At 44.2% G+C, this 25,443-nt stretch overlaps 1 protein-coding gene across 4 annotated transcripts in view; it reads right to left on the bottom strand.

The window, feature by feature from the left end:
- DNAAF9 (dynein axonemal assembly factor 9) overlaps positions 1-25,443 on the bottom strand; it is a 62,866-nt gene that overhangs the window by 18,107 nt on the left and 19,316 nt on the right. For all 4 annotated transcript variants that reach the window (XR_007629640.1, XR_007629639.1, XM_050321031.1 and 1 more), the window contains exons 7-27: positions 24,538-24,615; positions 22,695-22,793; positions 22,335-22,390; positions 21,636-21,771; positions 19,996-20,077; positions 19,177-19,213; positions 16,274-16,361; positions 15,782-15,858; positions 15,445-15,489; positions 14,931-14,976; positions 14,453-14,564; positions 13,926-13,996; positions 13,169-13,219; positions 12,337-12,424; positions 9,582-9,685; positions 6,678-6,824; positions 3,643-3,731; positions 3,314-3,412; positions 2,977-3,094; positions 2,205-2,293; positions 803-961 (exon numbers count right to left, since the gene is read on the bottom strand). Coding sequence is in view for 2 of the 4 variants with exons in the window: in XM_050321031.1 (XP_050176988.1) it covers positions 803-961; positions 2,205-2,293; positions 2,977-3,094; positions 3,314-3,412; positions 3,643-3,731; positions 6,678-6,824; positions 9,582-9,685; positions 12,337-12,424; positions 13,169-13,219; positions 13,926-13,996; positions 14,453-14,564; positions 14,931-14,976; positions 15,445-15,489; positions 15,782-15,858; positions 16,274-16,361; positions 19,177-19,213; positions 19,996-20,077; positions 21,636-21,771; positions 22,335-22,390; positions 22,695-22,793; positions 24,538-24,615 (1,871 nt within the window). In the remaining 2 variants the exon portion in view is untranslated. The remainder of the gene's footprint in view (positions 1-802; positions 962-2,204; positions 2,294-2,976; positions 3,095-3,313; positions 3,413-3,642; positions 3,732-6,677; positions 6,825-9,581; positions 9,686-12,336; positions 12,425-13,168; positions 13,220-13,925; positions 13,997-14,452; positions 14,565-14,930; positions 14,977-15,444; positions 15,490-15,781; positions 15,859-16,273; positions 16,362-19,176; positions 19,214-19,995; positions 20,078-21,635; positions 21,772-22,334; positions 22,391-22,694; positions 22,794-24,537; positions 24,616-25,443) is intronic.

The raw sequence follows: 25,443 nt of genomic DNA on the forward strand, positions 1-25,443 counted from the left end.
CAACAGCACCTGTTTCATTAGGCAGAGAGTTCTGCCAGCCCTGCTCTGTGCTGGCAGCTCCAGAGGTCACAGCCATGGAATCATGGAATGCTTTGGATGGGAAAGGGCCTTTAAAGTTCATCTCATTCCATCTCCCTGCCACAGGCAGGGACACCTTCCACTAGCCCAGGGTGCTCCAACCTGGCCTTGGACACTTCCAGGGATCCAGGGGCAGCCACAGCTTCTCTGCCCAACCTATGCCAGGGCCTCCCCACCCTCCAGTCCAGCAATTCCTTCCCAGTAGCCCATCTCTCCTGCTCTCTGGTAGGAAACCATTCCCTGTGTGCTGTCCCTCCAGGCCTTGTCCCCAGTCCCTCTCCAGCTCTCCTGGAGCCCCTTTAGGCCCTGCCAGGGGCTCTCAGGTCTCCCTGGAGCCTTCTCTTCTCCAGGGGAACCCCCCCAGCTCTCCCAGCCTGGCTCCAGAGCAGAGGGGCTCCAGCCCTGGCAGCATCTCCGGGGCCTCCTCTGGACTCTCTGCAGCAGCTCCACGTCCTTGTGCTGTTGTTCCCAGGGATCAGCCCAGAGCACAGATGGATTCTGGGCTGAGTTCCCATGGCTTCCATATGACTGAAGGAATCCTATGGATACTCCTTCCAAAGGAGCACCAAGCCATAAAATCAAGAGGTGCAGAAAAGCTGAGTTTACACATCAACCAGCACTCCCAGAGTTGCCACCCTGCAGCTTGGAATTTTAAAGGGAAAGTTTAAAAATGCTTGGAAAACAGGAAGGGAATAGAAAAATTCCCAGGGTTTCAAACACTTACCCCTGCAGGACCACCAGGAGCCTCTTGTTGTTTTTGGAGAACACAGACTGATGGCCCTCCAGGTTCTGCTGAGCCTCCAGGACCCCGGACAGGAACCTCTGGAAATGGCTGGCACTGAAACACTCAGGACTGTCCATGGTTTGCCTATAAACAATCCACCTGAACAAGAGGAAACAAGGAAAGGGGTTCAGGCTCTGTGACATAACATTTCTGTCCTCTTTTGATTTTGAACCAGCAGAGCTAAAATAAATCTGACATCCCCAGGATTCCACATCTCTCACCATCCCATCATCAGCTCATTCCACCTGACCACGTGGCAAAGGGGGATTTATTTGGCTTTCTGTCCTTTCCAGCACAGGCACATTCTTTACATTAGTGCCAAAAGGTTTGTGTTTTTTTAATTCTGGTTGGCTGGCTTTTTAATAAAACAATGTTGAACAGCTTTGTTTCCAAGCTGTACATCCCATCAGTTAACTCTGCTCACTGCCAGCGAGGCAGTAAACAAAAACGATACAGATCCAATTCCAAAGACTCTGGGAGTGAAAATATAAATATTTCACTGCAAAAAGGGAAAACAGCACTGACATTTTGCAGGGAACATGATGAAATGCATCATCACACAACCTTCAAAAAGTCACCTTCCCTGTCTGCCCTAGAACAGAACCACAAAACTCTTCTGAACAAACTTGATGATATCGAGACACGGAGTTAAAAGTGAGGAAGACCACGACTAAGATTAAACACTGAGGTGGCTTTGGCTGCAGGACTGAAGAGGATAACAATTGCTGCTTTTGCTTTTCCAGAAGCTCTATCATCAACACACAGAATGAAAAAAAAACTCCTCCTGCAGATTTATCTTAGTGCCACACAACGTCCTGAATGCACCTCCTGCTCCTGCAGAACAGGAATCAGGTCAGGTTAAAAGCAGGGATTGTCAGGAGAGTCTTTTCCTCAAAAAAAAGGGAGCTCTTCACTTATTTCCTTCAAGTTGTGACACCTTCTAGCCTTGCTTAAGGCAGGATTCATTTGGCCCTCCTAAGATGATTCCTGACTGTTGTAACCTCAGTGGCATTTCCAGGTCCACGTGAGATCTGCAGTGATTCCTGTGCTTTTCTTAACGTGGAATGACAACAAAGAAATCTCCTGGGCTATTTTTTCTGGCTAAATATCGAAAATTTAAGGGCAAATCTACCTGGAAACGCAGTTAAATGAGATACCTGAAGTCATAAACCTGAAGTAACAGACCCTACGGGACCTCAAAAATATTTAATTGGATTTATTCTTATAACACTTCTCTTTTACAAATTAGAAATGAGGTTGAAAAATAACTATTGAACCTTGATAATTTAATCATGTCAAGTTGGTTTTTTTTGGTGATTGATATAACCAGGACTGTACAAACCTTCCATACTCCTTGGTAAAGGTGACAAGGAAAGCACAGAGATCACTGGAACGACATCCTGGGAGTCCAGTGATGATGGTGATGATCACCTGGAAAACAGGGAAGGAGGGGACAATTCCACAGCCTCTGAAGCAGATCCCAGGAAATAAGTGCCACCAGGCTGCAATATTCCAGGAGAATAGCATTCCTGCTGCTTTGACTTTGTTGCTCTCAGCAGGTTTCAAATGCTGGGAAGTTACCAGGAAATATTTTCTCTGCAAGTGCTATTTAAAGCAGGCCTTAAGTTGGCCAATTGTTAATTGCCCCTATAGAGAAAGGAGTGTTCTCCAGATAATATCAGCAAATGTTAAATATCATGTGCTCCCTCCATGCTATTTAAAGGACTTTTCTGTTCCAGAGAACAATTCAGTGAAATTATTCAGCAATTCATAAAAACAAGCTGCTGCTTTAGAGTCAAAGTCTCTCTGGACAGGAGGGAGAACTTGGAAGATTTACACCTCATTTTCTGCCTTTATTTCACCAGCCTGCACTTCCAAAGACTGTTTAAGTGGGGGAAAAAAAATTAGCTGTGTATCCAGGAAAATGATTCTTATTCTAAGAAACCAGTTCAGTGGGAGCTGGTGGTGCTGGAGGAGGAGGAGGAGGCAGAGCAAGGCTGGACACCCAGCAGTGCTTTTATGACACCACCACAGGACTAATGAGAATATTTGTTCAATATTCCACACTGGGAATGGTTGTGGAGTTCTTATGGAATTACTATTACTGTCCTCACCTTCTCACTCTCTGCTTTGCTCTCAGGGATGGCTTCTGACTGGTGCAACAACACAGGCAGATGTGCCCTCATCACTGGCTTGCTGCTGACGCTGCTGATGGTGAAATGCCTCACAAACCTGGCCAGAATTAAAGGGTTATTTCCTCACAACCACGAGCTAAAAGGTTTCATTCACAGAAACAGCTGGGAAATCGTTAAAATAAGATTATCCAAAGGTCAAACTAGAGGGGAAATAACTCGTCAGAATTATTTAATAAGCAGTTTTTAGGTGACTGCAAAACAATTTGGTGTCATTTCTGACAGAACTCGTCCCTTGAGCACAAAAATGGTTTCTCACCTCTCCAGTTCTGGAAGGGCAGCAGATAATTTCAGCTCCCTGCATCTTTCCCCAGAAGGAAAGGACAAGGCATTAAAGAGCTTCTGAACACTGGAATGCCTGAAAGAAGCAAATTAATGAATTGGTTGAAGGAGAGACCCAAAAATTTAAGTCCTTTAAACCACATGGCTACTTATTAAGTGGTACCAAAAAGAAAATAAATAAAGGGAGTGTTGCACTAAGAAGGCAACAATTCTCTTTTAATTGTTATCAAAATCCATGAGTAACAGCATTTTCCTGACTGCAGCACAGGGTTCATGTGGAATTGCACTGCACTGCCATGAACTTACATTCTCTTTTGTTCCACAGACAGGAATTCTTCCTGGACAACCCTTAAAGATAATCCTGAGCTCGTCTGGTTTTGCCACGAGGAGAAAACCTGGAAGAAAGCAGAGCTGTGCATGAGCATCGTGCACATCATTTTCCCAAAATGTGCTTTCCATTTGTTCAGGGGTTGCTTCTGGCCCCATTTTCACTGGCCATGAAATACTGCACAATACTGGGCTTGCTGCAAGAACTGCCCACAGAAGCTGTGGCTGCCCCTGGATCCCTGGAAGTGTCCAAGGCCAGGTTGGAGCACTCTGGGCTGGTGGAAGGTGTCCCTGCCCATGGCAGGGGGTGGAATGGGATGATCTTCAAGATCCCTCCCAACCCAAACCATTCCATGAATTCCAAAGTCTCCACAGATGGGATTTTGTGACCTTCTCTTTGGCTGGACTGGAGCTGCTCTAAGAAGTAATTTACTGAAATGCTTTAGTTTTCCCTGATAAAAATGGAGGTGTTTACAACCCAAGTGCTGCACAGCAGGAACTGAATTAATTCAAGTCTCTTTTAAGTACCATTATCATTTTCACGAGGTGAGACTGCAGCAAGCCCTTCTAGAAATTTAAGAGAAACTTCCCAGAAGCAAAGGGAGCCCTTCATTTCCTCCAGGGGATGATGTTTTGGCTCCCAGCCACGCTGCTCCAGCCAAGGCACATTAATCTGCCTGGCTGTGTGAACCTAGAAATCAGATTCAGATGAATCACCCAGTCAGTGTTTGGGTATTTCCCTTCTTTTCCTAAGGAAAGGCAACAACCATTGTCGTTCCTCACAATGACTTTGTGCAAGACAAAACAACTCAGGAGGGGAGACAACTGCTTTCCATTAACAAATCAGCATCCCAAACACCAGGCTGGGAGATAAAAAACCCCATCAGAAATAAAAAGATGTTTCTGATCTTAACAAAGGCAATATTGCCTGTGCAACTGAAAAAAATAAACCCAAACAGCCACTTCAAAAGAGGTAGGAGAGGCTAAAAGAAATGCCTGGAAGGGATGGAAAGAAGAGAAAATGGTTTTCTGTAGGAGGAAAAGGGCTGGGGGTGAAGTGAAACCAGAGGTCAGGCAAAGAACTGGATGCAAATAAACCTTTTGGTGGAACTTGATGGAAGTTTAAAAAAAAACAGAGCTGCTGTGGCTTTGGAGGAGGTGGAGAAAAACAAGGGAGAAAGCAACACATCCCAAAGCCTGGACAAATCTTCCTCCCTCACCCATCAGAGGGAGGATGGGAAAGGTTTTGTTCCATTTTCACTGGATCTGCAAACCAGATTTCAGCTCTGTGTGTGCTCAAAAATGCTGCCACCATCTCAGTTTTTAATAAAGCCAGGTCTGCAGGAACAGGGAAGTGCCACTCCCTATTTCCAGGGGGCCTGGAATAATCCAAGCTCAGGTCCAGTCAGTGAGGGATAATAACTTGGAAGAGTAAAACCAACACCTCCATCTCAGTGAATTTTTGTAATCTGTGAGATTTGTCCCAGAGGAGAAACTTGAACTGCAGAAATTGAAGCCCAGGGTGGATCTGTGCAGCAAAAAGTGAATTTAAAGGAGGACAGGGATAAATAACTCCAAGAAAAACCAGCAGAGGCTGGGGAAGTCCAGCAGCAGAGCTGTTTAGGGAATGCCCTGGGACATCCTTTGCAGTGAATTTGGGAGGCTGAGGAGAACTGACAGCATTTTGGGGAACTGAGCTGGGAGATGCCTCATAGAAAAGAGCAAATCTAAGAATGCAAGAAACATTCTGGGAGGAAATGGAAGGAAAAGTAAGTACAAAAGTAAGAAATGTTTCCAAGATCAATGGGTAAGAGAGGAAGGACCTGAAGGTCTGTGAATCTCTGAATCCAAGGCAGAAATGAAAAGTGAAGGCAAACCAAGGGGGGGCCTCAGGACATTTTCAGAGCACAGAATTATTAATGCCTCTGTGTATGAAACAAACCCCCTCTGCAACATTCAGAAGAGAACTTTTTATATAGCTCAAAAAGGATCTGGTTTTATTTTATTGGGCCAAATAAGGCAGAAAGAATAGGTCTGAAATTTCTGGATATCTCAAGGGTGTCTGCTGGGAGAGGAGAGGAAAATAAAACAGATATAAAAGTAGAACTCGTAAAATAGGCTGAAAATCCCAAACCAAACAAACAGATTCCCAACCATTCACAGAGGGGAACAGTGGGAGGAATTTAAACACTTCAGATAAAAGGAGGGGACAACTTTATGGTGCCATTAATACTTCCAGTGGGGATTACTCACTGAGCTAGGTGGTCTTTCCCAGTGCAGTGTGACGATCCCATCCTAAAAAACCCCATTGTGAAGCCCTAAAAAATCTGCAGGCTCCTTTCCTCAAAAGCACCATTGTTCCCAACCCTGCTGATTAAAATCCTCTGCAGCCCCATGAAGGGGGGCCAACCCATTTAGGGGAATAACACAATGCCATATGGGAGACTTCCCCAAGAACCAGGAATCTCCCAACGGGTCTGACCGCAGAGAAACCCACACAATGGAACCTCTGCCACCGCCGGAGTCGCTGCAGCCAATTTACACCCACGGAAACGCAGCCCCCAGGGAAGGAGCTCTGGGGAGCACCCACGTCACCAAGCCCAAAAATTCACACACAAACTGCAGCTTCTCCCACGGGCAGGTTCCTGGGAGCAGGAGCAGTGACAGCCCCTGGGAAGGGCTGGGAGCTTGATAAGCCACTCCTTGGTAAGCAGAGTTTCGGAGTTCCCTGCTGGAGGAGAGACTCTGGAGATGTCAAAGCAGTAGATTTTATGCTGATTCTGTGATGGAAAGGTTTTGTTTGTGAAGACTGATGATAGAAAAGCCTTGAATTTTAACTCTTCCTGTATTTACTCATCAGGTATCAAGCTTCAGTGGCTCAGTTTATGTGAGGGATAAACCCCTTCTCTCCAGACTCTAGTTAAAACAGGCACCAAACTCACCCTCGTGTCTCATCCTAAATGATGTGGGTTTCCTCCACCCACACACCCAAACCAACCTTTTCTTGCCTTTACCTGTGAGTAAAAAGCTTTATAAATCTTTCTTTTGGGGAAAAGTGCAATCATCAAGAAGTTGTTGTGGGTATGGAATTCCACGGGGAGGTGAGGGAGCAGGGAGCTTTTGAAGTCTACGAAGAGAGCGGCAACGACACTGTTCGAATCCTGGAAATGGGAAAAACAGGACAGGTTATCCCTAACAGTTCTTGAAAGTGAAAAAAGGCATTAAATGGAAGAGATGAGGAAAAAAAAAACCCTGTCACAGTCACCCCCAGGCATAAAGAGCTGGGCATTCCCCATTTTCCATGGCCCAGGGATGGGGCACAAGGGTCAGCTGAAGACACTTGCAGCTCCCCTGAATTCCCACTCTGCAGCTACTGGAGATATCAGAAGCTTAAAATCAAGGATTTGAGATGGTTCTAAACCTCTAAGTTTTGTTTTGTCTTGTCTTGAAAAGAAAACCCTGCATTTTAATAGCTACTCTTTCCCCCCCCCCAAAATAGGCCTTTCCACTGTTAATGCTTCTGAACAAACTCTTCTTCATCCACACCCACACCTCTGACACAGGGACAGTGAATGAAATGCCACCTAAAACGACTTAAATGCTTAAAAAAATAACTAAAAAGACTGGAAGTTTGGTGCTACTGCAAACTTTTTTTTGTACCACGCTCTTGTTTCTGGCCTGACAGGAGCCGTTCTGGAACGAGACACAACTCTCAGGCCTGTAACTCAAAGTGCAGCTCATGTGCCTGCTGGAAGTGCCCCTTTTCTCTCAGATTCTTTACTGAGCACAAGTTCTACCAGATTTCTTGCTTTTTAATCAGAACTGTCTTCACCAACAGGACCCTGAAGCCCCAGGTTGTGTCTCCCTCAGCAGCACCGAACTGGGGTTGAACGATTTTTGTTCTATAAAACGCTGACCCTTGGGTTTTTGGGGGGTTGTTTTTTTAGTTTGTTTTGTTTCTCCCAGATTAGATCCATCTGGATCCCTGGAAGTGTCCAAGGCCAGGTTGGACAAGGCTTGGAGCAACCTGTGCTAGTGGAAAGTGTCCCTGTCCATGGCAAGGGGTTGGAACTGGATGAGTTTTAAGGTCTCTTCCCACCCAAACCATTCCCACGATCCTGTGATCATGGATTTCAAGACAGGCCCAAGCTTTGACTTCCAACTCTTTTCACACCGAAGCATTTAGAAAATCAGGACAATCTGCCAGCATGAAACATCCCTGGGAAAGAGGGATTCCATGCCTTAGGGTTCAAAGCAGAAAGTGAGTGGCATCCACCTCCCCTTCCAGAGGAGAACTGGGCAAGGAACTCCATGTAGGAATTCTTCTGGAGGAGCAAAAGCTCAGGCTGAGGAACTGTTACATAAGACATTTGCAAACAGAATCTTTATCCTTTGCTGACTGAGGGATTCATTATAAAAATAATCCTCTCAAAGTCATTGAGGTGACTGAGGAACATTTAAAAAAATATTCTCCTATGAGGGAACAAATTCTCTTAAGAGAAAACGGCTCTGGGGACTAAGAACCCACGGATCCCGGATTCTGCAGGATGGCCCAGAGATTTCCTGGGAAGTGGCTGAAAGGCCAACTCATACATCTGGGAAGTGTCCAACAAATGTGCTCCTCCTCCTGGAAAACATCTGGGGTTCCACAAAATGGAAAAAAGCTGAAAAGCAGCAGCAATAACCCCCAGGGACGTGACATTAAAAGGATCCGGTGCCAAGTTTTACCAAGACGCTGATGTTGTGAAATCTAAATAATACTTGGTGATATTTGTTGATGAATGGCCAAAATCTACTCTGTGTCCATGCCCATGAGGATTCCTGAAGGATTTCAGGAGCTCAGGAGCAGCTCTGTGCCCAGTTCCTCCATGCTGGAGCAAAAGTGCAGGTATTTTCAAGTTGCATCACTTCAAGTCTTTGGATCTTTTAATTGAACCCCAGCATTAAATCCTCCTTTCTTTTGCCATTGATGCTGCTGCTGTAACAATTACCCTGCTTCTCCTGTCACTGCTGAGCATTTAAACCCTCCAGCCCTGCCTTCTGCCAAGTCAGTGGGACAAGAATATTCCCTGTGTCAATGCTTCTCCCACAGCAACCTGGCCCCAGTTCAGCAGCCAGGGCCAGATCCCAGAAATAGCAAAAGTGTGATGAAAATTGAGTGGCTTGACTCAAACAATAGAAGGAAGGTCAGGGTTAAAACAGCTCCTTAAACTGCAAGGGGCAGCCTGTGATGCCCAGGGAAAGGCAGCTGAGGTGAGACTGCAGCGTTTCCATCTCGCTTCAGTCACACACTGTGCGGGTGTTTTGCTGCCTGCCTGGGTTACAGGATGAAATCACACCTGGAGGGAGCTGAACAAAAGAGAAACTAAAGGAAATTGGTTTTTTTTTTTCCAACCCAAAGAACCTCTTTTGCACTCTGAAGAAGGGATGGTTAAACCCAGAGTGTCTGCCTCGAGCAGGGAAAATCAGCTGAGCTGCCACCGAGAACCTCTCGGCTCCCACTGAGCCAGAGCAAGTGATACTCAAAGATAATGTGAATTGAAGGCAGCTTTTCACCCTCCCAAACACCAGTCTGACAGCAGAACACCTTGACCTTTCCTCTGTCCATCCCCTCCCACTGGTGGATGTGTCAGAAATGTCACGCTCTGCAGCTTTTCCTTTCATCAAAAGCAATTTTCCCACTGTTAACACCAAACTGCTCCCCCAGATTAACCCCAAATCCCCTCCTCTTTACCCACTAACCACGAATTTAAGTTAATCAGCACCACAAGTGTGGAGATTTGCATCAGTTAGTACAGTTGCACACACATGTAAAGCTGAAATAAGAAATAATAAGAGATTTTGTACCAGGGCTCTACAGAATTGTTGATAAAAAGAGATAAAAAGTTCATGGCAGTAAAACCAGACCAACCACTCACCCCATCATAGAGGGAGATGGAACTCATGTGGTTCTTGGAAATGGAAATGCTGCCGTGGTGGGGATGGGAAAAGAGGATGCCATCAGAAAAGAAGTGCAGTTTACCTACAGGTAAAAGGAAAAGACTTGTGTTAATTATATATCAACATTTCAGCACCTTGTGATGGAGGTCGTTCCTTTCTGAGGGGAAAAAAAAATCCATGTTCCTGCAGGATTTGGGGGTTTATGAATCACTATGATTGCATTTGGCTTCGTTTTACCCCCTGGAGCCTCTTTATCAGAAATATTCTGAGGTGATTTTTTTTTCTTTAAAAGCTAAAATAAAACTTCCATCCTGTTGAATTTCAAAATTCCAGAAATATAATAATACAATACAAGAATTTAAGAAAAGCTTACATCTCAAATAACTCAGAATTTAAACACTGAACCAACAGTTTAGGTGGCAAAACCAAACACTGTTTAAGTTTGATTCAAAGGGAAAAAAATAACTTAAAAATTAAGTCCTAAATGAAAAATTAACGTGGGATTTAAATTAAACTGAAGAGTTAATTTTAAAATTTAAATAATATTTAAATATTCCCCTTCACCATTTAAATCATGGTTCTGAACAAACCTGCACCAAGGAGAGCAGCTGGAAATGAGAAGCAGCAAGGCTGGGTGGGGTAATGGATAAAAGAGAATTCCATCCAAGGGTTAGAAAAGTGGGATCAGCAAACAGCTGATTCCTGACAGGCTGCAGAAAGCCACGACCAAATGTGTGAGCAGGGACTGCCAGCTGGACCTCTGCATTTCAAAGCAGCATCACATCCCACACACAGGGAAGTTTGTGAGTCAGCAAAAGGGAAAAGTGGAATATTTTCTTTAAAGGTAAAAAGGAAAAAAGAAAAAAACCCCAAGTTTTACTCGGTTACATTTCAAAAAAAAATCAAAGGAACTAAAATATATGGCTGGAAGGGCCTGCACAGCTCCCAGAATGAGGCTGGGAAGAAACAATAAAGACTCCAAGGTGTTTTCCTCTTGGAATGGCTGCTTGGAATGAGATCTTCACAGCTGTTCAGTATTAAGGTTTTGTTTTAATGGAAATGGCCTTCAGCTGAAGGAAGGTAGGGATAGATGGGATTTTGGGATGGAATTGCTGGCTGGGAGGGGGGCAGGCCCTGGCACAGGTTGGGCAGAGAAGCTGTGGCTGCCCCTGGATCCCTGGGAGTGTCCCAGGCCAGGCTGGAGCAACCTGGGCTGGTGGAAGGTGTCCCTGCCCATGGCAGGGGGTTGGAATGAGATGGGCTTGAAGGTCCTTTCCAACCCAAACCATTCCATGATTTTATGCACCTTTTGCACCACAGAGCTGCAACCTCAGCAGAGCCCAAGTTTGAGCACAACAGAAAGAGAACGAGCTCAACTCCACTTTCACTTGAGAGCCAAGAAAATCCCTCGCTCACATAACGGTCCTGACACCACCCCATTGCAACCCTCCAACCCCGAAGTTATCAAGACATTTAACTCCCTAAATCCCACCTACCCCAAAAAAAAAAAAAAAAAAAGGAATAAGTAAATTGCTCCACAGGTTTTAACAGAGCCTAAAAGAATCCACCATTCTCTGGTTATTTCCTGAGTGAACACCACGTGCCCACAGCAAAACAGCTGAATATCACGTTCTGAATTAAGATGGTTGCTTCAAAATCCAGTCAGTCAGAGCAAAAGCAGGTTCCTCTCTCTGACAGCTGCTTTTTAAGTGCCTTGTACCTCCTTATTTATCCTGGACACCACCTGGCAGAGCCACAAAGCTGCAGATTCTGCTCTGGAGATCATCAGCTCACCCTGAGAAACTCATGTCAGATATTCATTGTCTGCTGTGCACCAGCACTGACACAACTGCACACCCTCTGCACAGCAGGATATCAAATATCAGGCCTTAAAAATATCTGTTGGTTCAAGGCACTGGTGAGGGATGGGACGGAAAACCCTCCCAACAATCCAAATTGTCTTTAGGTGAATTACTGGGATATTCACGTGCCCTCAAGTTCTCAAAGGAAAAGGTGCCCAAAGAGGAGGAATAATCCAAGATCCCTGTGGGTAATTTTGTGTCAGGAAGCAGTAACTGGATTAAACCTGAAAAGAACCAGGATCAAGGATCTTTCCTGTAGCACAGTGAGAGCCTGGGCTGGGAAACACCAAATTCCTGAGCAGAAATACAAAGGGAAGAAGTGGGAAAAGCACCATCAGCTGTGGGAAGAGCTTTTGGCAGGAGCAAATGCAAGGCTGTAAATGAGTTGGGAACATCCCCTCCTACATCACAGGCAGTGGAAAGGTCCATATTTGCCTTCACTTCCAGAGCTGGAAGGGCTGCAATGCCCAATCTTTCCAACCTCGTGTTCATAGAGATCCAGAAAAGGCAGGGAAACATCTGGGACATCATCTATTAACAGACACTTTGGGCATGTTTTGAACATTAACTATGGGGGGAAAAAGGCATCTCCATCAGGGAAGAGCCTCCAAAGCAAGCCTAGAGGAATCCTCCTTCCAGGATTAGGAGTTTCAAGGAGAGGTTGGGGATAAACAGATGGAATTTAATTTAGAAGGAATTTAATTTAGAGAGATGTAAAGGCAATGGAAAGAAAGCTCAGGATGATGGTGCAGTTTGGCTCACCAGAAGTATGAACCCCAGAAAATATCTCTCTCTCTTATGGTTAAGAAACAAAACAAAAACCACCAAACCAAGAAGAAACAAGGGGAAAAAAATCCCAAGCACATCTCACCTTCTGCAGGCATGGCCTGGGGATTGCTGGAACAAAGGTACACTCCATCCCCTCCGGCGAGTAAAGTGCCCAGGAAAGATTTCTCTTCCTAAACAGGAACAAGCAAACAGGAACAATCACAGGCTGCATCAAGGACTAAGGACATTTCCTCATGTTTTTTGCTCCAGGAGAGAAGATTTTATTTTCTCTAATGTTTCTCTAATTTTCTATCTTCAGCAGCCCTAAGAGCTTTATAAAATTGGGGATTTATCCTGGATACAGCAGGGCAGGATGGTTTGGAAAATCCTTCCCCCCCACCCCCCCCAATTTTAGCTTTGCCAGCAGCTCCAAGTCATTGTCACAACCACAGGGCAGAGCTTTTTGTTTGCAGTCTGTCAATCCACTGAGCTGAAAGTCCAGCACAGGAAAACAAATCCACTCCTAATGAACATTCCCGGGAGCCACGAATTCAACCACAGATGTGAAACTCGTGTGATTTGAGACGTTCCCAGACTCTAAAAGCCTTTTTCTTTCTGGGGTGTTTTCCTTTAGACATTTAGCAAGCTAATTAAGTTAAAACAAAGTTTTATGTCGAGTGGCACCGAGCTGGGGGGGTGTTTGGAAACACGTGAGCTCCAGGAGTAAATGCTGAGTGAGACTTCCATGAATTTGTGGCTTTCTTAGAGCTCTTTTTGCTCTTGAGGTTTGCCATTCTTTGAAAGAAAGGAAGCCTCAAACTTCTACACACAATGCACTTTTTATAGGTCAAAGTTTCAAAGAACAGGCAAGTCTTGGGGAGAGTAATAACACAAAGTGTAACTTGTTTGGTTGAACAGAAAATGTTTAATTTTACCTTCAGCGCCTGCTGTGCCTTTTCAGAGAGTTTCACGTCACTGTCTTCAACCTGGAGCCAGAAAAGAGTTTCCATTTGCAGTGTGATTTATATCACAAATAAAGCAAGGCTAATGTCAAATAAAACCAGTTAAATGAAGCCAGTCTAAAAAGCATTAAGGATGTTTTGAGGCAAACAAGAACCTCAGGTTACCAGAGTGCTGCAAAGGCAGTTTTTGTGCTCCTAATATTGTGTTAATTATGGGACCAAAATAGGTCCTTGCATTAAATTAAATGCATCACACTCTCCCCATTAACTGCTTTTATAGACTAAAATAGTATTGTCCAGACAGAAAACAGTGGATCCCATCCAGGCTTATTTTATACTACTGGTAAATTATGGGATGCCAAAGGCAGAATGTTGTCCAGTTTTATTAAATTCATTGGAATTCTACCTCCAACACAGGGGAGCACATTAGAGGGCTGGAATAATCAGACCTTGCTTCCTGTTGGGGTGACCTGAAGTGCCTCACAATAATCAGAATTTTCCAGAAGTTACCCTGTGTGCTTGTACCAGCTAAAAATAATTTCAACCTTGGGTCAAGATCGGATCCATAACCTGGTTCCACCCATGAGTGTTTCCCTCCATGTCCAAATTCAAAAACCAGAAGAGATTCATGTATTAACATCCTGCTTCAGTGCCCAAGTTTTGTATTATCCACCCTCCCCTAAGCAGTGTTCCCTGGTGAATAAAGCCAGGTGAGGGGGTGTGGACTCACCAGCCAGGCCGTGAATCTCGGGATTCCAGCCGTCAGGATAACGTGGCTGCTTTCTGGATTGATGCTGCCATCTGCAGGGAAACCACGGGAAGCAAAGCAGGACAGTCACGGAAAAGACCTCCAAGGTCATCAAATCCAACCTCAGACCTGACACCACCAAGCCCACCAGACCATAATTCCACCCAAGTACTTCAGAGTGCCCAATAAGCTGCTTTTAAGAGCTGAAATTACTTTAGGAGAGATGAAAATGTTCTCATTACTTTAAGGATTTACGAGTGTTTAAGTGATGCCACAACAGCCCAGCTCCCAGTTTTCTGGTGCTCTGGCACACACAGAGCTGCTGGGCAATTCCAGAGAAAGCCTGATTTACTCTGGTGTTTAAATGGCTTCTTCCTTTGCTCTCCTTCCCACCAAAAGTGCTCCAAACCCACCGTGGCAACACCACCAACAACATCCACAGGAGTCCCTCGTGCTCTTCCAGCACAGCAAAGCCAGACAGAATGACAATCAGAATTCCAAATAGTCACCTTTTTCTTTGACTTGTATCTGAGATGTCAGGAAGGACTCTGAAAACACAACAGATCCCAAACATCCTCTTCCCGTGAGCAGGTCCGGAATGTCAAACACCATCATGGACGCCTGCAGCGATCCCAGAGTCGGAGGGAAGGGAAGGGAAAGCAGAACTTGAACTATTTGAAGTGAAACAGCAAAATCTCTGTGTTGAAAACACCCTAAACAACCACTTCTACATCGTGGTGGGAAGTCTGAGGTCATAAACCTTAATTCACGTTAATGTTTTATTCCAATTTCCACGGTCTGACTCAATATTAAAGCTGTTGCAGCACCTGAGACCTCTCTTTGTCTCCTCTTAGAGTGATGTTCACAGAGATAAAGATCTCAGCAGGCCCCAGAAAAACTGCCACTTGAGCTCCATTTTCCAATAAAATCATAAAAATAAAATAAAACCCAATAATAATAATAATAAATAATGAAGGGCTTACTCACCGTTTTGATCAAACTCAGGCTGTCCTCGTTATCTAACGGGGTAATTCTAGAATGACAACAATTAAATATTTAGAAGTTAGATCATTTTCAGGCACTCCAAAGCAGCCCCCCCCCCAAAAAAAAGCTATTTTATTTTAAAATAAACTCTTCTTTGTGGAGATCATTTCAATCAGAAATTGAATTGGGGGTTGAGAAGCACAAGCCTGCGATATCAACTAAGTCAAAAGCAAATTTTAAGAGGAAACTCTTGAAGAGCTCACGCTGCTTCTACTCATTAACAGGTTAATAAAACTGCTCTGCCCAATTGCTTTTTATTTTTTTTAATGTTTTTTAGGATTCCACAGAGTTACAGAGAGGAAATCATTCAGCTGTCTCATCCACAAAAGCACTTTGCACATCTCTGTGTGACATAATCAAATGCAACGTTCTCTCAGTTCTGAGAGAAGAGAAATAAGTTTATCATGGCATTAAAAGCACTAATTAATAACAAGAAGTGTAAGGCAGTGGTACAAACCTTCCATGATTGTTCACAGCCTGAATCTGGAAAGCAATTCTGGAGCTGCAGGAAGAGAAATTTGCACTGGTGAAACACGTGGTTTGTAATTCTTCTACACGTGAAAAACTGACAGGAGTGGGTTTGAAGCAAAATAACTGAAGTGTTAAAAAAAAAAAGCAGGAAAATGGGATAATTATCATTATTTTAAAAGTCTGAGTGTACCATGAAGTGTTTGGCAGCCAGTTTTAAATCAATATTCGATAGATTTTTCCCCAATGCATGTGATATTTTGATATATTTGATATTTTGCCCCACTGAGACCCGAGATCCATCGATACCTGCACGAAACACCCACCGTAAAGCAGATCTGAGCTGGGTCAAGCCAAGGGTGTCCAACACAGCCAGGAGCACCTGCTCTGCCACCTCCTTTGCCTGAAAACAAAGGGAATGGAGGATGAAACACCTTTCCCCCCCCATCCTTTCCCAAATCCCAGGAGCACCCCAGAGGTAAACGAGACACTGAACAGGAACACACTGATGCACCAGGCTAAAATTTGCTCTTTCACAGCTTTTATTTTCCTCACTGTGAGAGGGTCAGGAAAATCCATGACAGATGGAAAAACACTGTAGATGGATAACAGGAACACTGTGAAATGTGGGGGTTTTTTTTTTTAAGCAGAATTCAGACTTCAGAATTCGGAGGCCACAGGGCCGAACTTTGCATTACGAGGACGAACCATGACATGAATTCGGGTGGAATTGTTTGGTTAATTTGGGCTTGCACGTCATGGCACACCGTGAGCAATCCAAATGAACAGCGGAGAGAGACAAGGGGGGCTTCATTTACCTTGGATTCAGTGGAAGTTTTAGCATAGCACTCAATGCCAGCAAGCACAGCCTCTACAACAGCAGAATAGATTTGCGACAACAGAGCACTGAAGAGAGAACCAAACACAACATTTACTACACACGGAGAGTTTTTCTTCCTCCTCTCCCTAAAGGAGCAGTTCTCCCTCTCTTAATAAAAAAAAGGGGTCCTGGCTCAAATGAGTGCAGAAGCAGGTTTATAATTAAGCTTTTGGTTGGAGAAAATGAAATTTGAATTACGGAGTCTTTTGGGGAGGTATCGCCTGACACAAATGCAGCCCTGCTCAGGCAAGAAGAAAAACATCTTTTCCCTGTTGACTTCCACTGTAGTGGGGCTAGGAATCACATCCCAGTGTTTTAGGGAGCTCCATGTCAATGCAATCAGTCTCCTTGGAAGCAGCCTCGGAAAGGCAGCACACACAGAGCCCTCCAGGTAATTTGGGTCACTGATTGTTTGTCCAAGTGAAGCAACTCCTGAAGGCCATGAAAGGAGCACTAACCTGGCCCAGCCAGGCTGGGAGAGCTGGGGGGGTTCCCCTGGAGAAGAGAAGGCTCCAGGGAGACCTGAGAGCCCCTGGCAGGGCCTAAAGGGGCTCCAGGAGAGCTGGAGAGGGACTGGGGACAAGGGATGGAGGGACAGCACACAGGGAATGGCTTCCCACTGCCAGAGGGCAGGGACAGATGGGATATTGGGAAGGAATTGCTGGCTGTGAGGGTGGGGAGGCCCTGGCACAGGTTGGGCAGAGAAGCTGTGGCTGCCCCTGGATCCCTGGAAGTGTCCAAGGCCAGGTTGGAGCACCCTGGGCTGGTGGGAGGTGTCCCTGCCCATGGCAGGGGGTTGGAACTCGATCACCTTTAAGGTCCTTTCCAACCCAAACCATTCCAGGATTCCATGACATCCACACCACAGCTTAGTCCTGTTCCCTTCTGAAAGAGGAATTGAAAAAAATTGCCCAGAAATAACCAGAGTTGGTGGAGCCAAGAGTGACTTTCAGCCTTTACACATTTATAGCTCCAAAACAACTGGGAAAAAAACCCACCTGTGCCAACCAAGAAACATTGGTTCAAAATTCCTGCTAAATTGGGACTCAAAAGATGTGTAAATCGACCAAAAAAGTCCTGCTTGCCCAAATTTTAACTCCTCTCATTACTCCTCTGCCACTGCTTGGTGTCAGGGGAGGGGAGAGGGGGCAGGAAAGAGGAGGATCCAGGATTTGAGCCACAGGCAAAGCATTCCTGAAGGATGGAAAAACAGCCTCAAATAGACCTCAAAATGCACCAAAGCCTGACTCTGATCGTCCCCAACAGCACCAAGTGATTTGAAAGTTCAAACTTACTTCTTTTTCAGGTTTCTTCCATCTAATTTCATATATTAAATATGCAGGCAGGGTATTTTGAGTGCATCTGCTACAGGAAACATGTCTAATTCTTTCTAATTCTGTAACCATTCCCATTTTCTCTCCAATTCACATAAATATTTGCAAGAAAACACCTCAGTGGGCTGTGCTTTCCATCAGGCATTAACAGTTAATATTAGTGTATAATTACTCTTCTTCCCATTTTAAAAATTTAACGCTAACAATGCAAACCATAAAATGGCATTTTCTTTAAAAAATTAGAAAAATATGAAGTTTACCCAGTTTACCCTCAGAGTTGCAGTCAGTTCATGCACTCCAGCCCATCTGCAGTCCTGCTTCCTAAATACACCCAAATTTGGACTGAGCAGTGCTTATGAAAATATTGACAAATTTAAGAACCAGTTACAGGACTCAACTGCACAAAAAGCCCAAACCCATGAGATCAGGTTTGCCAAAAAGAAAAAAGCTAATTATGCTGCTGTTGTTGATTATTTGATCCAACACAGGGATGCTTCCAAGAAAAACAGATATTCTTATAAATTCTTACAAAAACACTGCCTTTATCAACTGCTTTGTTTAGAGCTTCTCTCCTCATCTCGGTTAGAAATGCATTTAAAGTCTTTCAGAGATAGGACAAGAAAATATTTGAGCCAAAAAATGACCTGTTGGGAGTTCAGTTTCCCATAAAAAAGGACAAATGTGCTGCTCAGGGCAGTAATTCCACTTTTATGTCTCTGAGAACAGCATTAAATTCATAAAAATCAACAGCAGTTCAGTTTTAAAAGTACTGACACATCTTTAATTTCTCTGCCAACAGGTCAGGCGGGTTTGCAGAAGCAAATCCAGGCTCCTGAAGTGATCCCAACTAGCAAGGAGGACAAAAATCTCGAAGGAAAGGGGTGGTTTGTCAAGAGAAAGAGCAGGACCAGAGCAGTTCTCTAAGTTCCTAAAGCTGGACAGGATCTACAAACACGCAGGACACGGACAGGGAGAAACACGCTGGGATCTGGAGAGGGTTAAAATGCTCTGCAGCTTCCCAGCTGAAAAAAATCAGCTTTTATCTGCCTTTCCAGAGTGGATTCCTCTGCAAGTTGGAGTGTTCCCTGTTGGTATTTCACTGCAAATCTTACAGTGAATTAGACTGGTCTGAAAATCACTTTTCCTTCTGTGTGTGGATGATGTTCCTGTTCTGTTTGAGATACTTTCCCCCTTGGTGTGTAAGTAGTACCTTTAAAAATTGGTCAAGCAACTTAAAACTATTTTTTAATTCAAATTTAGCAAAATTTAGTAGTATTTCCTTTCCTACTCTGCTGCCCAGCAGAAGGGATGGTCCCAGCAAATTCCTGATTTGCTCATTGAAACCCTCCACGAGCACTTTGCCTTTGAAACCCTCTCTTTATTCACTTTATTCTGGATAAAAACATCTCACTGCAAATGCCAACAGCCACTAAAAGCAGGTTTGATCAACTGCCACGAGGCAAAAAAAAGAGAAGAGTTAAGGAATAATATAATACAAAAAGCTTACACTTGGTCAGCTTCCTTGTGCACCTCGTTGTCATTTCCTGTATGAAAACAAAACAAAACAAAAAAACAAGGGCTGGTTTAAGCACTTTGGGGACGTTTCTGCTGCCCAGGCCAGGTGGGATTGTCCAGGATTTTATGTCAGTGCAGTTGGATTGCAGGTTGAAGGCAGAGCTTGGTGCAGGGCAGCTAAGATTGAGTCCCCAGTCCCCTAAAATCATCAGAACAAGGAGCCCTCTCCCCCTGGATCCTGGATCCCAACGTGGCCATTCCTGCATGCCCAGGAAAAATCACAACCAGAGCAAATCCCCCCTTAATTCCAATGCTCCAAGCATCTTCTCTCCAGCTGCTTTGGTTTCCAGATACACAGCGACCCTAAGGACTGGCTTTATCCAAGGATTCTTGCAGGCCATTTACAAGAGGGAAGAAAACAGGTTTTAAAAATTCCACGTGGCTTGTTTTTATTTGGTTTATTTTTTATTACCCGCTGTGTTGGGCCCAAAGCAGAGGATAAAGGAAATTAATTTATAAATAAATAAATAAATAAATAAATAAAGTCTAAAAACCTAAACACAGAGTGAAGGAATTTCCTGTCCTTTTATAAATCCTGTTATCTCGAGATAATAAAGAGTTTGAATTACTCTATTTTTGGAGAGTTTTCTCCTAGCAAACTGTAAGGAACACTGACTGAAATATTTGTCTACCTCCCACTCCTGGGGCTCAGAGGGGAATCAAAGCCAGCTTTTTTTTTTTTTTTTAATTGCTGCAAATTTTAAAATAATTCAAGAGAGTAAATGCCTTGGCATTTTTGTCACATACTCACCCAGGAAAGGAATGTGACTGGTCCCAAAAAAATAGGTCCTTGAACAAGCCAGAGGTCCCTTGGGAGACACACACTGCACTACCTGGTAGTCAGCATTAATGAGACACAAAGACACATCAGCAAAGCCAGCTGGTGCAAGGATGGACAACAAACTAAAACTCCCCTTTAAGTCCTCTAAGCACCGACAAACTACAGGAAGTTTACGACACACACGGAACTGGAGTTGGAAAAAAGCAAACTTACGTTTTTCAAAGGTCTACTTTCACTTTTGACTCGACCTGAATGGCTGAAAGACTTTGGGAAGGAGATGAGCTCTGACTTGGGTTTTCAATTTCCTATGCCAACTGCTCTTTCCATGGAGAGGAAAGTGGGTCAGGTTCCCATAACTAGGCTGGTCTTATTTACTATTTTCATGACACCCTATCACAACAGTATCACCTGTACCTGTAAATAAACCACCTGTTTAGGAACAGCATCAGAATCTGAGGAGAACAGATGGAGCAAGCACATCAGAAGAAAACTGCACTTGCACTTGGAAAGGCAACTTGAAATGGTCTCAATGTTATCAGGGGGGAGAAAAGACAAAGTTGAAAGCGTTTTCAGAGAGAGAGTGTGAGAGCAGCAGATGGAGGATGAGATTTCAGCAGGATGCCACAAGAAAAACCAATCCTTCCTCAGGCTTTTGATGCGTGCAGAACACCCACATCCGTCCATCCATCCCTGAGCCAAGTGCACATGGAATGTCGTCACGGACTCATCCCCTCACTCATCCGTCCTCTCCACCATGAGCTGGACTCAAGCACATCCACCTGGACTCACAGCACTGGGGGACACTCCCACAGCCCCAGGAGGGAGCAGGGAGGTGCCCACACTCTACCTCTCCTCCTTGGCTGCCTTGGGTGTCCTTCTGGAGCCACCAGGCCCCTCCAGCCAGAGGATCCCAAATGCCGGGGGTCGCTCCCCCAGTCAGGGCCCCTGCGCCGCCTCCGACCTCAGCAAATGTTTAACAACTACGTTTTTACTTGGAAATGGAAACAAGTTAATCTTTACAACTTCATGGCAACACCCTTGGAAACCCCACAGAGCTTTGGGACAGCATTTTTGGAACCCCACAGAGCACTGGGACAGCGTTCTTGGAACACCCCAGAGAGTTTCGGCTTCATCAGCGCTCGCCGAGCGCAGGTTGGAATTTGGAGACGTGTAAAAATCTCCTGTCTATTCACAAAATTCTGTTATCAAAAGAAAAAAAGGTGTCTTTTCCCTTCTTTCTTAAGAAATCTGATTAACATCAAATCTGTGTGTCAGGATTAAACAAGTTGTAGAAGGGTTTCGCTTCAGGACTTGGCCAAATGTCCTCACAGACAGCGTTTCCCTCTTCCCCACCCCACACACAAGTGTTTAAAAAAGTTGTGTTTTTACAGGAAATAAATCATTCATCAGCCCCTGATTAAGCATCTTTTAACTTGGAAGAAGAAGGAAAAAGAAAATTTCCTCCTTGAACTAATTGTTAAAACTAACATGTTTTTATGCTAAGAACTAGGTGTTTAACTGAGGCAAGCACAAAAAATACAGGAAGAAAAAGAGAAAATCTGCCAAAAAAAAGGCTCCAAAAATCTCAGGTAACTCCTCCAAAGCCTTACCATGTGCTTGGCAGTGCTCCCACCCAGGCCAGTGTTTCGAACGAGGTGTCCTTCTGATGGAAAATTGAAGTTCCCAGAGTTCAAGTTTTCCTTGGTGGAGTGGCTGCCAAACAGGACAAAGGGCTGCCGGCTGGGGCTGGGGGAGGAAACAGGGGATCACCACCAAAACACTTGGCAGAGAGATTAAAAACAAGGGAAATTAAAGCTTTCAAGTCTGAGGGGACTCAATTTTACCAGAGCTCACAAAGCTTCCCGTTGTAAAGACCAAGTTCCAGAATAAAAAGCTGCTCGCAGTGAAGAGATGATCATTTCTTTCAAGCACAAGAACAAATCTCAAGGCTGTTCCCAAATTATATTAGAAGGGGTGGGGGTTTTTTTCCCCTCTTTTTCAAAGTAAATTGCCCTGAGAAGCTGATTAGGCTTAAATTAAGCATCTTTGGAAAACTCTGGGATGGCTGTGTTGGAATGAAACAAAACTTCTGTTGGGTTTAGTTCTGGCTTTGGACACAAACTCAGCTGGAGAGGGCAGGGTTTTCAGCTTTACCCTCCCAGGAAGTGCCTTTGCATGTTGGTTTTATTTCAAGTGAGATGTGATACACTGAGGGGGTCCCAAAAGGAATTAGAACTGACACATTCTGGCACCAGGGATATGGGAATAACCTCTTGAAGTACTAATTAACAGGGAATAATGAGTAATACCTGTTATCTGTTATGTGGCTGGAGATCATGCCGTGGCTGAAATAACTCCTGAAGGGCTGTGGAGAATTAAAAAAAAAAAACACAAAAAACAAACCACCAAAATTATTATTTTTGTTTAAAAATCAATATTAAATTTCAAAATTATTATTATTATTAAAAAAAAATTTCAACTGAATTATCAGCGAGCAAACACTGCACTGAATTAGCCCCAGCAATCCTAACCCACCATACCAGGGATTTTTCAGGGGAGGTGGTGACTGAAAAAAAACACAACCCCAAACCACAGGTTTTTACTCCTGTGGTGATGCTGAATCCTTATTCCTTCCCCAGGAATTCCAAGGATTACTGAAGCACACTTACCTCCCCTGCCTGAGATTCCGAGAGCTCCAGGATGAAGGGAATTTCTGTGTCAAAATTAGCAAAGAAGTTGGTCCACTGGCGCTCAAAAATGGTTAAATCCTGGAAGAAAAACATTTATATATTAAATATATAAATAGGAATAATATTCAGTGTTTTTCCAGAGGAAGGAGGTCAAAGGTTGCCCAGTGAAACAATAAATACAAGAAAATAAATATATTTTAAAAGGTAAGGACTTTGCTGTTCTTTTTTTGTGTGTGTTTGTTTGGGTTTGGGTTTTTTTTGGATTACTTTTCTCCTCACTGAGAAAAGCAATCATCTCTAAAATCACCAACTTCCAGGAAATTCAAGTTGTACAAACCCTTCATTAATTGATGTTTGCAGAAGATCTGAAGGCCTTTTAACAACAACTTTTGGGTTTAAAACTTCGAAATAGGATAAATAAGCCTGTTTCAGGATAGGCTTATGAGGGGTAGGGAAAATCCCAATTATTTCTCTCTCTTCCACACAGGGAGGGGGAGGTGAAATATCAAAAAGTGATTACTCAGGCTGAGAGCCTCTGCCATTTAAATTTTCATGACAGCAGTTGATTAAACAACCAAACTGATGTAAACTATCAATATTTTCTTAATAAGGGATAATTACTGCTGAACTTGCTGCATTTTAAAAGCCTCCTCTGCTGCCAAGCTGAAAACCCGCTAAAAAATTATCACCAAAACAATATACCCTAATACTCATTAAATATATCTATTAATAAATTATAAATGCTCATGCACTGCTTTCTCCTCCTTCCCCGAGCATGGAATCACTTCCCAGGGTTTGTATTTCCCAAAGCACCAGGGCAGCCACTGAGTGTCACTGTTACCCACTCCGAGGAGTTACAAAGCAGCCTGAAAAGGGCTTTTTTTTTTTTTCTCCTGGAATCATCAATTTTTTTCCCCTGGAAGAATGGCTGTGTGTTAAAGTGGATTTGAATTCCCACTCCTTGCTGCAAAAGGAGGATTAACACACACAAACAACCCGAATTCCTGCACTCTGGACGTGAAGTCACATGTTAGGGGAGTTTTTTTGAGAATTGCAGGTAAATTAAGGAATTAAAGGAATCCAAGGAAAGTTATTTTAGTGTTTTGTGGAGTTTGTGGGGGATTTGAGGGGAGGGGGAGGAAAAGGAGTTGGAAAAGGAGGGAAAGGGGGAAGGAGGGAAATGGGGAAGAAGGGAAAGGGGGAAGGAGGAAGGAAAAGGGGGAAGGAGGAGGAAAAGGGGGAAGGAGGAGGAAAAGGGGAAGGAGAAGGAAAAGGGGAAGGAGGAGGAAAAGGGGAAGGAGGAGGAAAAGGGGAAGGAGGAGGGAAAGGGGGAAGGAGGAGGAAAAGGGGAAGGAGGAAAAGGGGGAAGGAGGAGGAAAAGGGGGAAGGAGAAGGGAAAGGGGGAAGGAGAAGGAAAAGGGGGAAGGAGGAGGAAAGGGGGAAGGAGGAGGAAAAGGGGGAAGGAGGAGGAAAAGGGGGAAGGAGGAGGAAAAGGGGGAAGGAGGAGGAAAAGGGGGAAGGAGAGGAAAAGGGGGAAGGAGAAGGAAAAGGGGGAAGGAGAAGGAAAAGGGGGAAGGAGGAGGAAAAGGGGGAAGGAGGAGGAAAAGGGGGAAGGAGAAGGAAAAGGGGGAAGGAGGAGGAAAAGGGGGAAGGAGAAGGAAAAGGGGGAAGGAGGAGGGAAAGGGGGAAGGAGAAGGAAAAGGACCCTGCAACCAAGAGCAGGTAGAACCTGCAGATTAAGTCCATACAGACTATTAAAACCAAATAAAATCACAACTTTGCTCCAACTGCGAGCTGATTCAGAACATTTCACTGCCTTCACCTCAAAGAGCAAATCTTCCAAGGAAACAGGATCCATTTTGCTGTAGGTCCTCCACAAATCAACGCTGACATCCATCAACTGCAAGAGATTTCAAAAAAAATGAAAGACTTGAAACGCATTTCTGTGGAAAACATCACCAAGAAGGGCACAAGTTTAGGTTTGAGCTGCCCTGAGAGCCTCCTGGACTCTGAATTTAGAAATATTTTCCCACCACTGGTTACCAGTTGAAAGTGTTGTGGATCCTGCTGAGATTCATCTCCTCCAGGGAGGGTTTTTCTTTGCATCTTCCAAACAAATCATTTCATAAAGTTGCTCAAACTGAGTTAATTGCAAAAAAAACACATCAGAAAGAACTGATGTTCATTTAGGCTAAGCCAGTTTAATTCAGCAACACCTTGTCCCAAGCAGTAGGATGATGAATAGGAGAGCAATATTCCCTGAAGGGACATTTGTGTCTGAATGATTCCTGCATTTCCAGGTTTCCCCACCACCCACTTAATGCAAAATGCAGCACCAACTGGGATCTTCTGAACCCACTGTTTCCATTCACACATCAGCAAATTACAGCAACTCTGACTTGCGTAGTAAGAGAGGAAAAGTCCTTAAAATAGTAGAAAAAAATCCTGAATTATCATCCTTACATTATACTCAAATCTAACAGAACACACAACAGAGGGTAAGGCAGCCTGAGGAGCCAAAAATGCACCCAAATACCCCCTTTTAGTAATGGCAGGAGTATTAATTTATAGATAATTTACAGTCTTTCCTGCCCCTGGTTTCCTTCCCCAGCAGAGCCTGACAGAGAACCTCACCCAAACACCGAGGTGAAGAGTCAAGAATGGCATTTCCCACTTGAAAGCCCCTTTAAGGAGGAAGAAAACAACAACTGGCTCAGCTGCCAGAGAT

The sequence above is a fragment of the Myiozetetes cayanensis genome, unplaced genomic scaffold (assembly GCF_022539395.1).
Source record: "Myiozetetes cayanensis isolate MyiCay16 unplaced genomic scaffold, myiCay2020 scf26, whole genome shotgun sequence".
NCBI classification, from domain to species: Eukaryota; Metazoa; Chordata; class Aves; order Passeriformes; family Tyrannidae; genus Myiozetetes; species Myiozetetes cayanensis.